The sequence below is a fragment of the Indicator indicator genome, chromosome 8, assembly GCF_027791375.1.
Source record: "Indicator indicator isolate 239-I01 chromosome 8, UM_Iind_1.1, whole genome shotgun sequence".
NCBI classification, from domain to species: domain Eukaryota; kingdom Metazoa; phylum Chordata; class Aves; order Piciformes; family Indicatoridae; genus Indicator; species Indicator indicator.
In genome coordinates this window covers 11,419,193-11,433,534 of record NC_072017.1, presented here as the reverse complement: position 1 = coordinate 11,433,534, position 14,342 = coordinate 11,419,193, and the positions used below count along the sequence as shown (strand labels likewise).

The 14,342-nt window shown below is 40.1% G+C and overlaps 1 protein-coding gene across 1 annotated transcript; it reads left to right on the top strand.

Annotated features, from left to right (window-relative positions):
- Window positions 1-6,747: 6,747 nt before the first annotated feature.
- FRG1 (FSHD region gene 1) lies at window positions 6,748-14,080 on the top strand. The gene is made up of 9 exons (XM_054383052.1): window positions 6,748-6,863; window positions 7,173-7,240; window positions 9,260-9,382; window positions 10,355-10,412; window positions 10,567-10,681; window positions 11,071-11,175; window positions 11,909-12,000; window positions 13,013-13,123; window positions 13,988-14,080. The coding sequence occupies exons 1-9, from the start codon at window positions 6,802-6,804 to the stop codon at window positions 14,022-14,024; spliced, it is 771 nt and encodes a 256-aa protein (XP_054239027.1). The 5' UTR covers window positions 6,748-6,801; the 3' UTR covers window positions 14,025-14,080.
- Window positions 14,081-14,342: the final 262 nt, after the last annotated feature.

Genomic DNA, 14,342 nt, shown 5'->3' with positions numbered 1-14,342 from the left:
TTCCTACTTACCTAACAACAGTTTCAGAACTCACTAGAGTTCAATTATTGTTGTGACCCTCACCTGTCTGTTAAATTGGAACAAAACTGGCCAGTTAAAATAACAGTGATAAAGAAATAGGGACTAATAGGCAGAAACAAATGTGGTCATATACTTACAAAAAGTTTCCCAAGTACATCAGGATAAAAATCAGGGTAATCAGTGCAAAAGAATGACATGATTTGAAGAAGTACACATGATAAGGCATTTGGGATGACAAGCAGAAATCAGAAGGCCTTGGTCCAAGTAAACACTGTATGTGTTGGTGTCTGCACGAGTTGCCTTTTAATTTCTCTTGCATTCCCTCAGTGTCCAACAGAAAAGGACTTTGGTGTGTGCTCTGTCACTCACTGCCAAATTGTAGAGCAGGGTCTCAATATCTGGAGAAGCAGATACTGAGAAGATCTAGCCAGCCAGAACAACTTAGCCACAGCAACTTTACAGAGAGACAGGAGAGGACAACGAGGCAGGCAGAAGAAGCCGAGAATCCACAACCAACACAGGGTCTCTAAACTAGGGATGTTGAGGACTCAAGGAATCTGAGCTGGGGCTCCATCCAAACCCTGACAGGCTGAGAAACCCCTTCAATTTTCCAAATACTGTAACTACTATACCATAAACTGAGTAGTAGAAATGCCATCTTGAGAATATTTACTTACCTGTGCTAAAAATCTAACACAAAGATAATTTTAGGTCACATTTAAAATTTAGAAGTTATAATAAAAGCATTTTCAGCAGGCAGTATTAAAAAAGCCAAGAATCAAATTAGCTTTTTGTTTACATTTGTCATGTCACTATGGTATGCACCATTGCATCCTGGGGATGCTTCAACACTCTCACACAACTGCCACCGAACTCCTAGTACTCCAGAGAGACATGACAGACAACACAAGAAAGACATAAGCCTGCTGGAGCAGGTGCAGAAGAGGGCCACAAAGATGATCAGAGTCCTGGAGCATCACTCCTACAAAGACAGGATGAAAGAATTGGGGATGTTCGACCTGGAGAAGGCAAGGCTCCATGGAGACCTTATAGCTACATTTCAGTATCTGAAGGGGACCTACAGGAAGACTGGGGAGGGACTGTTTAGAAGGGCTTGTAGTGACAGGACAAGAGGCAATGGATTTAAACTGGACATAGGAGGAAATTCTTAAAAATGAGGGTGGTGAAATACTGAAACAGGTTGCCCAGGGATGTGTTTGAGGCACTGCCCCTGGTGACATTTAAGATTAGACTTGATGTGGCCCTGGGCAGTCCGCTCTAGTTGGAAGTATCCCTGCTCACTGCAAGGGGGCTGGGTGACCTCTGAGGGTCCCCTCCAACTCAATGCAATCTGTGAATCTGTGAGAAATCACTACAACATTTCAGTGCATGTAGTTTGTCCCTCAGGGGAAAAATTAAAATATAGTTGCTCTCATTGTAACTCGCATCAAATTTCACTCCTTCTGTAAATGAGTAAACAAAACCACATCAGTCTTGGCTGTTACATCAATCAGCAGCTTAGATATTTCACAAGGGCACCATACTTATAAATGAAAGCCAACAAAAACCCCATATAAACTATCTGTCAACTCTGCTATCAGCAGAGCTAATTCAAATCTCTCTGGTTTGAGAAGGTACTTTTCTATTTCCCAACATAAATAAACAAGACAGAAGAAAACTCAAGTGCCCAAGTTTTGTTCCATGCTCTTCTAACACTTGGCTATATTCATGGACACTCATTCTCAGCTCTCCATTTTCATCAATCCCGAGTGTCTATAGGAAATGTTGTTTGTAATGATCCCCTTCAAACTTGAATGATGAAAGTGCACATTTTGCAAATGACACCTCAGCCAATCTGCCCCATCTGCATGAGAGACAGCAAATGATTTCACTCTTTAGGCATTCAAAATAAAATGCACATGCGGCAGATTCCAAGCTGGCAGGAAAATCCAGTCATTAAAAAAAGTGATTTGTTTTCTACATTTGCAAACATAAAGGCTCCATTTATTTCCATTGCCATAATGAAAATGAACTGTTAGATTTTTTTTAAACAATCATAGCCAGCACATTTTGGAAATGTTTTAATTTCACAAATACTAACTAGCAAATTAGAGTTTAAATAGCTTTTCTAAAGTGTACCATTTTGGATACAGTAGTCTGATTTACGGCATTGCTTTGCCCTGTGGAAAAACGTTTTACTGTCTTCTATATATACTGCAGTGATGCTTGGTTGTTGCTAGAGTCACTAAATTAAAGAAGACATCTAAACTATGTGAATTTTAAATAAAAACACATTCATTAACAAGAAGATGTATTTTACATTATGGGAGCCTGAAAAAAAAAGTCTAATTTTCTTTTAAAAGTAGAAATGTATGGTCTTTGTCCTTCCCATCTTTCCCTCTTTTTCTTTATAATGGGGAAAACAAAATAGCAAATAAAGAATATAGCAAACATAATTGATACAGCCCCACCCTAAGAAAGCTTATAAACCTGTTTAACTTTGCACAGAATGGGTTGCTTAACTAAACTCCCTGGGACTATTCCCAATGCAAAAATATAAGCATGTGTGTAATTCTTTCCAGGATCACAATATGTGGAGGTGATCTGTAATGAAAATAAAACTGCTGGGTTTTTTTTTCAGTTTTCTTAGCCTGCACTTATCTTTGTGGCTATAGCAACACCTGGTGGACAAATAGCAAAATATAAAGCCCATGCACTTCCATCAATTTTAAAACACAAACTAGTTTTGCTTGGATTTGTTTTTTTTCAAACTTAACAAGAAAAAAACAACTATTCACCTTGGATAATTCTTAATAACTTTAAAGTTATTAAGTATTAAGTAATGCTTGATATCCTTAGACAAAAGTGGTCAAGGCATCTTTCACAGAATCAGAGAATCGGGCTTGACAAAGCCCGAACAAGAGGGCTGGCAAAGCAGAAGAGAAGCAACACCCCAAATACTTCTCTTCCATCCTCCCTAATCCAGATCATCTCCCCACTCCTCATGGGGGCCAAAGGAGTCATGGATTCAAGCCACATGTTTGACTCAAGATATCTTTTAACGTAAGAGCCACGAGGATGCTTAGGGGACTTGAGCATCTCCCCTATGAAGAGAGACTGAGATCCCTGGGGCTATTTAGTCTGGAGAAGAGAAGACTGAGAGAGAGGGGATCTCATCAATGTGTGTACATATATGAGGGGTGGGTGTCAAGTGGAGGGGGCCAGGCTCTTTTCAGTAGTTCACAGTGATAAGACAAGGAACAATGGGTTCAAACTTGAACATAGAAGATTTCACCTCAACATGAGGAGAATCTTCTTTACAGTGAGGGTGACAGAGCACTGCAACAGGCTGCCCAGGGGGGTTGTGGAATCTCCTTCTCCAGAGACTTTCAAAACCCACCTGGATGCGTTCCTGTGCAGACTACCCTAAGTGATCCTGCTCTGGAAGGGGGGTTGGACCTGATGATCTCTTGAGGTCTCTTCCTGTCTTTGATATACTGTGACACTGTGATACTGTGAATCAATAAGGCTGGAAAAGATCTTTAAGATCATCGAGTCCAACCTTAATCCAAGTACCATGACCACTAAACCATGTCCTGAAGCACCACATCTACACACCTCTTGAACACTTCTACCTTCTCCCTTGGCAGCCTGTTCCAACACCTCACCACTCACTCTCTCAGTAAAGAAGTTTTTCCGAATGTCCAATCTAAACCTCCCCTGGCACAACTTAAACCCATTTCCTCTTATCCTGTCACTTGTTACTCGGGAGAAAAGACCAACACCAGTCCCACTCCAACCTCCTTTCAGGTAGTTGGGGGGAGCAATAAGATTTCCCCTTAGCCTTCTCTTCTCCAGACTAAACAAAGACAGCTCCCTCAGCTGCCCCTTGTATGACATGCCCTACAAACCCTTCACCAACCTCGTTTCTCTTCTCTGAACACGCTCCAGGACCTCAATGTCTTTCCTATACTGTGGCACAGTGCTCAAGCTGTGGTCTCATAAGGGCAGAGTACAGGGGCACAATCACTTCTCTACTCCTGCTGGACACACTGGTTTTGATAGAGACCAGGATTCTGGTGGCCTTCTTGGCCACCTGACCACACTGCTGGCTCACGTTTAGCTGGCTATCCACCAGCACCCCCAGATCCTTTCCCACCAAGCTGCTTTCCAGCCACTCTTCCCCAAGCCCATAGTGTTGATTGGGTTTGTTTTGACCAAAGTGCAAGACTCAGCACTCAGTCTTGTTAAACTTCATTCTGTTGCCCTCAGCCCATTGATTTAACCTGTCCATATCTGTCTGTCCAGACCATTGCTTCGTAACATACTGAAATATTACCTTTTCTCTGCCATTCTCCTTTTCAGGCAAGTGCTTCTATACTTTGAAGAGCTGGTCATGCTGCATCAACATACACCGGCCCTCTTCTACTAGAGTATACAAATACCGCACAAAGCTAAGGTTGCACAGTTAGGCAGTCAAACAGTAAGATCTATAACAAATAAAGTTCGGAAGTTAGGGTTAAGACAATAAAAAATGCAGGTAGGTATCTTCTCCTTAGAAACAAAGCCTAAAAAGAAATCAAAATAAAAACCCACTGGAAGACAACTTAACATGAAAGGGTGAAGCTGAGTGATCAGCATGCTGACAGGTGTTCTTTTTGCTTCACTCATTTTCTCTGTGCTTTCTTTTAATTCCTACATAATTGCTCTCTCATTATCCGTATCCCCTTTGCTAAAATTTTTGCTTTATAGGCACATCTGTTTAGAACCAGAAAAAAAAATTATTTAATGATAAAATAAAGCTCAAATACAGCTACATTTCTCAAATTTGCTTGATGCTGAAATTAACTTGAATTAATTTCCAAAGGGCTGGAGATGTGAGAATGTAGAACAAAACAGGAATATGTTAATAAAAATATTTAAACATGGAACAGATCTTGTATTTACCACCAAAAACAAGGAAGCAAGCAAGCTAAGGAACAATCATTCTATTACTGGTTGTAAAATTCTAAGTATCAAAAGGTTTCTAGAAGTCAGGCAATAATCTCTAGAAATACAAAAACTGAAAACAAAATCTACCTGAGGGTGAAGTTTAAATCAGTGGATGGATTGCTAGAGGGATGTCTAGGTATCATGATCTTGTATTTGGAAATCTGGATCTTCTCTGGTCCTTCGCATACAGTAAGATGTGCTGAACCTTCACAACCTAACTAGAGACAAGACTTGGCTAACACAGTATTTCCCTGATTGGAGCTCCATCAGGTGGTCAGCAAGCTGTCCATCACTGCCTGCAGCTTTCTGTACTGCCTATTTTTTCAGCTTTTACTGGAAGAACTAATTGCAGGATGCAAGTTCCTGAGACTGGTACATCAATAAATCAATAAAGCCACATATGGTCTACTACAGCAACACACTGCTTCAAGTTATCCACTTCCCAAACACTGATCAAGGAAATTACTGTCTTTCACTAACAAACTGCAACACTGGCAGGAAAGCAGCGCACCAGAAAAAAAAAATCATATTCTGAATTTACATGCACCAGCAGTTCCATTCAAGCATTGTTTTTGCTGACAAGCCCACACCTCCTTCCAACCACCTTCTCCCCATACCTCCAAAATGGGGGTCTTGCCAAAAACTCCTCAAAGTCCATTACTGTGGCTTTCACTTTACATGGAAGTGTAACCACTCCAGCTTCACAGATGGAGTTAATCATGTTAGACATGTAGACAGAAATCGGAAGCGTTATGGTGCGAAGTGGCACGGTCCTGTGTCTAGACAAAGTATCTGTGGAAAACACCTGCAGTCATCCACAAACTCCTGGGACATTACACGTGAAGAGTTTTATCATTTGGCCATGATTTCAGTGATTGTAAAAGCCTGTGCCATAACCACATACAAGACTCCTTTTACTTGTAGAAGATACCCTTGAGGTGCTGAGAACTTGCAAGCATTGATAGGTAATTACATCAGAAACCAAATGGAAGCAATCCAATGCAAGCACGTCTGCATGTGTACATGTATAACAAGATTTGATAGCGACAGTATCTTTCATTTGACCAGATAATATATTCCTGGCCAGCAGAGCCAGAGAAGTAATTCTGCCACTCTGCTCTGGTGAGACCCCCACCTGGAGCACCGTGTTCAGCCCTGGGGCCCACAGCACGAGAGACATAAGCCTGTTGGAATGGGTCCGGAGGAGGGCCACAAAGATGATCAGAAGGCTGGAGCAAGCCTCCAATGAAGACAGGCTCAGGGTGATGGGGCTGTCCAGCCTGGAGAAGGCAAGGCTCCAGCAAGACCTTGCATTTCACTGTCTGAAAGGGACCTACAGGAAGGGCCGGGAAAGGACTGTTCGTAAGGGCTTGTAGTGATAGGACGAGGGGCAATGGTTTGAAACCAGAGCAGGGCTGATTTAGGTTGAACATAAGAGGAAATTCTTAAAAATGAGGGTGGTGAAATACTGGAACGGGCTGACAGGCTTAAAAGAGGAGGGTGCAGGGACACATGCTTTTAAATGTAACTTTAAACTTTCTTTGTTTTAATTGTACCCATCAAACGCTGTCTCTACGGCCCGCAATATGCGAGCAGAGAAGCCGCCAGCAGACGCTGCCCTCCTGCTGCCCGCCCACAGCGTGTGAGCCTACGTGCCCCTCACAGGAGCAGCGGGCGCATGCTCAGAAAACAGCGGAACGCGGCTGGGCGATGTTTGTCACTCCAGGGCTTCCGTCCGCTCGGCGGGGCGTAGCTGGATGTGTTGTTCTGTTTTTCTGATAGCCCAACATGGCGGAGTACTCCTGCGTTAAGTCCACCAAGCTCGTCCTTAAAGGGGCGAAAGAGAAAAGGTAAGGAGCGCGTTGTTCGCTGCCACCACCTTGGGCTCCCTGCTTCGGTCGCCCTGTTGCCAGTTGGGTGGTGCCTGGAGCTGAGAACTCCGGCTGGGCTTCCCACGATAGAGTCGGGTCAGGCCGGCCGGCCGGCCGGCTGCGATATGCCTGGACATGCCGGTCAGAGCGAGAGCTTTCAGTTTTTCAGCCTCTTCCTCTCGGCCGGTGTCCGTGACCCGCTCCTATAGGTCTTAGGTGCGAGACCGTGTGAGAGAGCTAGCTTTGGAAGGGGCAAGCACGTTCTTACTTTGAACTTTTCCTTTGCAGCAAGAAAAAGCACAAGGAGAAGAAAAGGAAACGGGAAGAGGATGCGGCAGAGCAACTTGATATTGTTGGTGAGCTGCTTTCATAGAATCTTAGAATTGTTTCGGTTGGAAAGGACCTTTAAGATCATCGAGTCCCACCACCTATCTTATTCTACCGGTCTGGTGCTAAACCATGTCTTTTAGCACCGCATCTTTGTGCGTCTTTTAAACACCTCTAGGCATTATAATATAACTGCCTCCCTGGGGAGCCTATTCCAGTGTTTGAGAACCTTTTCAATGAAGAAGTTTCTTCTAATAACCAAACTAAACGTCCTCTGGTGCAACTTGAGGCTGTTTCTGCTTGTCCTAGAATTCTTTCCAGGAATTACGTGACAATGTGGGAACTGTAAATGAAAGCAGAAGCTGAGAAATTTGATACAGGACTTTGTAAACTGAGGGAAGTTTTATTAGAGATTTGTAATTGTTTCTCATATGTTTGGTGTATGTTGAGATCTTCCTAGACTCCAGATGGAATTTCTGACACCAGTGGAATGGATTTTCCAATTATCTTTCTAGCTAAAGTATGTTCTTTTACAATCTTAAACTACTTATCAGCTTGGATCTCTCTCTTTTTTCCCCATTCCTTTTCCCCTTACTTGCTTCAGCAAGAGAGACTTTTTAGCACTATAGCTGTTACTGGATAAGTGTGTTTCTGTGTAAATAAGTTAGGCCTTCTGTTAGTGTTACGTTGAAAATTAGTGGTTGGGTCACCTGTTCTTTCTGTAACTATTCTGCCACAAGTTACTTTTTTTGGATTCTTTAGTTCAGTCAAACGTTGTATCTCTTCAAATGGAAAAGAGTTGATTAGTTTGTCTGCTTTTAATTTGATATGCTTGTTTTACTGCTTTCATATGTTCACATGGTAAATTTGTTACTATAACTTGAAGCTGAAGACACAAACATGAACTACTAATAACTTATAACTTTATTTCTTCCTTTTTCATAAAATAAAAGGATCGCAATATGTATGGTCATGAACAGTAACTTGACAGACCTGCTCTTCAGCACTCTTATATCCTCAATGGATCACAGTTCATTTCACAAACAAAAACAGCTAAAAAATAACCACAGTCATGAGAAATGTAGGTGTATACTGTAGCACAGCACGTTACAGGATAAACATTATTTTCTGTTGCATGTATATAGATATAAGCTAAGGGAGTGCAAGAATAATCGTCCTTGCTCCAATATTAAATTATGGTATGTGGGAAAATGGGCTGTTATGTCTAGAATAATGTTAAATATGTTTCCCGTTCTTTAGGCAAAAAAGTGGGAGAGATTTGGAAAAATCATAGATGGATCTGTGAGCACTGACTGTATAGAATGAGACAGCTCCATATACTGTATAAAAATCAAGGAAGATTATTTGTGCTCAAGGTAGATTCACTTGCCAAATTTACAGTGTGGAAAATAGATACTGTGTTCAGATTAATTAAAAATAGTTATTATCTTATTCAAGTAGAAAAATATTTGTAAGGCAATATACAAGGAGAAAATAGTTTAAAAATTTGACAAGTCATAATTCTAATTCATGCATGTGGATAGGGCTACCTTTAACTTTGGCAGAATTCTGTAGTGCTCAAATGCTCAAACACAGACTGGCTTGAACTCTTAAGGATTGCTGCTCACATGAAGTAGTTTTACAGCAAGATAAGGTGGTTATCTGTTTATATTGGAGAATCTAATAATCAGTTATGAGTCCAAAACTGCACGAGGCTGGTCCAGAGGCAAAAAACTCCACATTTTCTTTGTAACGTGTATCTTGGCTGCATCAGCTGAATGGGTCAACTTGCCTTATGGCAAAAAAGAGATGAAGTACAGGAACCTGTAACCAGGGATGGCAGGGCGGGTAGAACAGCAGAACTTTGATTCAGTGTTGCTGCTGAATTATGTTGGCTCTGACCTATAAAGTAATGCACAAAGATCTGGAGATAGCAGTAGCAATTGCACCTTCAGAATTTCAAATCTTGGACAAGGCACAAATATTATCTCTTGGACTACTGTAACGGCAGTTATAATTACTCCTACTGTCATGCTTTTGTATTTTAGGAAACTGGTGGGCTGTCAGTAACTTCGGTGAAATTACAGGAACTATAGCTATAGAAATGGACAAAGGAGCTTACATCCATGCCCTGGACAATGGCTTGTTTACACTTGGAGCACCACATAAAGGTTTGGTTTAGGAAATTTGGAAATAAGCACTTTCAGTAGTAAAAGATATAAAAGCATAAAAGTAGCATCACTTAAAGACAAGCAGTTTTACAGCTGAATGCAGTTTATTACAAATAATGCAATAATCCTAGCTGTAGCATGCAGATGACTTAAACCTAATGACTACCAATCAGTTTCACTTATCTAGTTCCTTGCTGGTTTATGTGTGCAATAAATTGAACTGCATTAGAGAGGATCACCTGTTAAAGACCATGCCACTTACTGAATAAAAATTATACTGCTTCTTATCAAATCCTATAAAATCTTTATGGTGTCAGTTGAAGAGAGAAATTCGAGGCAAATGAGTTTCAAGGTTTATTACAGCATCCTCATCTTGATATATTTGTTTTGTTGCTGCACAAGTGGGCTGCTAATGTGGTGGGATAATTATCTTATCCTTACTTTGCACTTGACATCCATCAGTCAGCCAAGGCCTGTTCCAGAACCCTGACAGTGTGTTTCACCTCCAGGGTGAGATCAAAGCAATAATGGCAATAGTTTCTCATTTAGGTTTTGAGGGATGGAGAGGCTAGTAGCTTAGGATACTGAATTGTGTTACCATACCTGAACCATAATGTATTTTCTAATGGAAAAATAACTTCACAAGGTTTTCAAAGCCACCTGAAGAATTACAAAACATTTTCAGGTGTTCATTTCTTCACACAAGGATTTCCTTATTTTTACTTTTGTCTTGTTTTAAACACTTGAAGTATACAAACATAGATATGAATGTAAACCTGCATTTTGGGATTGCTTTTTTAAAGAGTGAATATTCAAAAAGGAATTTTAAAATAAATTAAGTAGTACAATTTTCCACACTCTTTAGCAGTAACCATTGTTTAATTCTTCAGCTTCAGAAATTGTAGTGTTAACAAGTTGAACTATTGTGTGTTTAATACCTCCTACCTAATTAGTGAAAAACTCATTCCTCAGATGACGAAGGCCCCAGTCCTCCTGAACAGTTTACAGCAGTGAAGTTATCTGATACGAGGTAATTGCAGTAACAATGTTACTGTTTTTGATTCTTGTTTTAATACTCTCTTGAAATACACTGTCTGCTATTAATGTGTTTGTGATGTGCTGGGTATTGTCAGTTGCTTGATCTAAAAATATTCTTTATTGTTTTCCTGCATTTCCTCTTTGAGGATCGCTCTGAAATCTGGTTATGGCAAATACCTTGGTATAAATTCAGATGGACTTGTTATTGGACGTTCAGATGCAATAGGATCAAGAGAGCAATGGGAACCTGTCTTCCAAGATGTAAGCTGTTCAGTAGGGTTTATTTGATGTTCCTAGCATTTGACTGTATTTTGAACTGATCTGTATTGATGTTTTTAGGCAGTAAAACTCTTTTGCCATCTCTCCCATATTGTAACTTCTAATCTGCTGTTTTCCCAACTCAGTGCATTAATTATAATTGGAAGTTCTTAAAGTACTATAAGTTACTGCATTTTAGCAGCTATAAGAATCTTAAGAATGAAGAAGCCAGCAAGTCTGCTGGCTAACTATTAAAGAAGTATACAAGAATGTATACAAGAATAAAAGGCATGTACATAGTTTTCTGGTGTATTGTAGAGGATAAATGTTACGAATCAAGGATTATATATATAACCTCTTTTTACTAACAATATCTGATACTATTTCTGCAGAAGAAAATGGCATTATTAGCTGCAAATAGCCGTTTCATTAGATGCAACGAAGAGGGAGACATAGAAGCCAAAAGCAAAATTGCAGGGGAAGAAGAAATGATAAAGGTAAACTATACCTTCTACAATGAATACAGGATTGGCAGGGGTATTCAAACAACCAGGTGCCTGTGTGCTACATTTAACTGCCAATACAGTCTATATTGGTTTTCTGTAAGCTGTCAACTGATTTGGCCACATGAAAGGTAAATGAGCTCCAAGGCTCATAAACTGAGATACTTTCTGTAGAGATAGAAGATATTTTACCACTATAGAAGGGCAAGACACCGTAGAGTAAGACAGTCTGTGTGATACTCCAGATTCTTCTGTACCAAACTATTCAGAACTGATGAATTATGCCTGAAGCAGGGACAGAGAAGTATTTACCAGAATAATGCAGACAGGAAGATCTTGCAAGTAAGGGAACACATCTTGACTTCATCTGGGTGTGGAAAATATGTGCCTGGAAAGAGAGATAGGTGTCTATTAGAGCAATAATACTTTTAAGTCGGTTTCTGAAAAAGGCACTTTACTCCTGCTAAAAATAAGGACTAAGTGCTTCTTTGCAAGTCTTGCAGTGGTTTTAGGGATTACACTTAATATTTCCCATACTTCAGGCACCTCTTGCTTTTTTTGCAGTTGTCTCCAGTTGCTAATTAACCAATTTGAAAGTTGTGAACTTAACAGAATTTCTGAGTCACAATGATTTTATGAAGGGTACGTTGTTGTTTTTTAAACTGTAACATCTTGCTGGTTATCTTTTGTTGTTGTTTTGCTGCTTTTTTTTCCTCTCCATGACTAGATTCGTACTTGTGCTGAAAGAGAAGCTAAGAAGAAAGATGATGTTCCACAAGAAGACAAAGGAAATGTTAAACAATGTGAAATCAATTATGTGTACGTAGTTTAGAGCTCTTAACAGATTCAAGTACCTTTCTTTCACTTCTCTTTGGGGCCACCTTTGGTGAGAGAGACAGATTCCCACCCAGCCTTTCACTCTTACTTCCCCTCAGCAGGACAAAGGAAGAAAACATGATGAGAAAGCTCATGGGTTGAGATAAAGACAAGGAGATTGCATATTAGTTACCATCACAGGCAAAATAGACTCAATGTGGAAAATTTAATTTGTTGCCCATTGAAGTAGATTTGGGTGGTGAGAAACAAAGACAAAACCAACATCTTTTTTCATCTCCCAAATTCAGCTTCATTCCAGACTCTTCTACCTGCTCCCCCAAGCAGGACTGGGATGTGGGTCAATACATAGTAGTTTCTCTAGTACTCCTTTTCTCTGCTACTTTTGCTCTGCTCTGGCATGGTTCTCTTCATAAGCTGGAAAGGAATACCGGTGCCTGAAGCACCTCCACCCCATCCTCTGTTCTTGATATTTACACTTTTTTTTTCCTCTCCTCTGCCTGTGTGGCATTTTGACCTTCCTTAAGCACATTTTTACAGAGGTGCCACCAGATTTGCTGATGGACTTTATTGTGTCCTGTGGTGGGTCCATTGTGGAGCCAGCAGTGTCCGTTATGGGGCAGCTCCTAGCTTTTCCTCACAGAGCCCACCCCTGCAGCTCCCTTACCAGCACCTTGCCACCTACACCCAATATACTTTCTCTCCCTGACTTTGTTACAGTTGTAGTTGAAAAAGGACTCTTTACAACTTGCAGCTGCATCATACTAATCATGTAGGGCTCATTGGCACTTAGACTGCCAAAAGAACCCTGACTAGTTTTCCCCTACAGAAATCTTAGTGCAGTATTGGATACTATGACAGTTTGCTGGATTTTCATTAAGCCAGTTGTCTAGAGCATAATGGAAGAGAAGATTGCTAACACAGTTGATATTTATTGAAACACAAAATTTCACAGAAGTTACACTTCTAACATTTTACATTTACCACCCCCTTACAGAAAGAAATTCCAAAGTTTTCAAGACAAAAAGCTTAAAATAAGCAAAGAAGATACCAAAGCCCTCAGAAAAGCCAGGAAAGAAGGCACTTTCCATGAAATGCTGCTTGACAGGTACATCACATTACAGGAAATAATGTACTGATTTTAAAATTACTGGGAGGTGGAATTGGAGTACACCTAGGATACAAAAAAAAGCTAGATTTCAGGGGTATGGGGTGTTGAGTGTTTCCTCTCTGGACAGTATTCTGCCACAGTTTTGGGGTTGGCTCTTTTTGTTCTGGGTTTTCACTTTAGCTGAAGCTTGCAGGTTTGGATTTACCTATAAATGAATTCTTTGGGAAATCTTTAGATAGGTTCTTCAGTTTGTTTAGTATGGATAAATATTTTTAATCACAAAAATTAAGCTAACTTTAAACTTTTTTGTTACCTATAGCACAAGAATGTTTTGGAGAGGAGAAAGCTGCATTTTAAAGAGAAATGGAATTTATTAAGAACAGCCTTCATGTTACCTAGTGGGAGTAATTTTTATACCCCATTCCTTCCCCATCCTAAGGATACAGAAATTGTCTTGAATTTTAAAATATTTTGTATCACTATACATTATAAATATTTGCCTTAATTTAGTGAGTGGAATGCAGAAGACTATTTCTGATAATTGCAAGTGGTGTGGAAGCACACCTAGGTCCTCACAGGTTGAGGGTTGGTTTCAAATCACACTGAATCTGAATTCCTTTCCTTAGAGTGGACAAAATGCCATTTGTGATGATTGGAAAGGAAAAGCAAGGTGAACTTTAGACACCACAGTTCTAGCACCTTAAGAAAACGATTAAATTGAAAGTGGTGTTATGCTTTTATATGTGCTTTGAAGTGAAGTTTAAGAAAAATGTCTTTCAGTGCTTTCTTAATGCCTTGAGGCAGATTTGGTCTTGTATTTGGTCTTAATCTAAATCTTGTTTCATTACTGTTTCCTTACAGGAGAGCAAAAGTGAAAGCGGATAGATACTGCAAGTGACACAACCAGCTGGTCCATTTCCTTCTGCTTCTTTGATGATGGAGTCAAATTTAAAACAGGAGTAAAATCTTTTATAATTCTTTTTATTTGAGGTGTTTGGCTGATGTTTTTGTTATGTTATTTCTAAAAGATTGGCTGAGAGCTATAATTAAGCATCAAACTAATGTTGTCTTTCAGTAATGAATGGTATTAAGTTTACTGTAAGACGTGCTATTGAGATAAATTCTTCACTGGAAATCATTGACCCCCTGAATCTTCTGAGACTGATGAAAAGAACTTGAAGTTAGAGACAGGGCAGAAGACATTAAAGGCAGAACA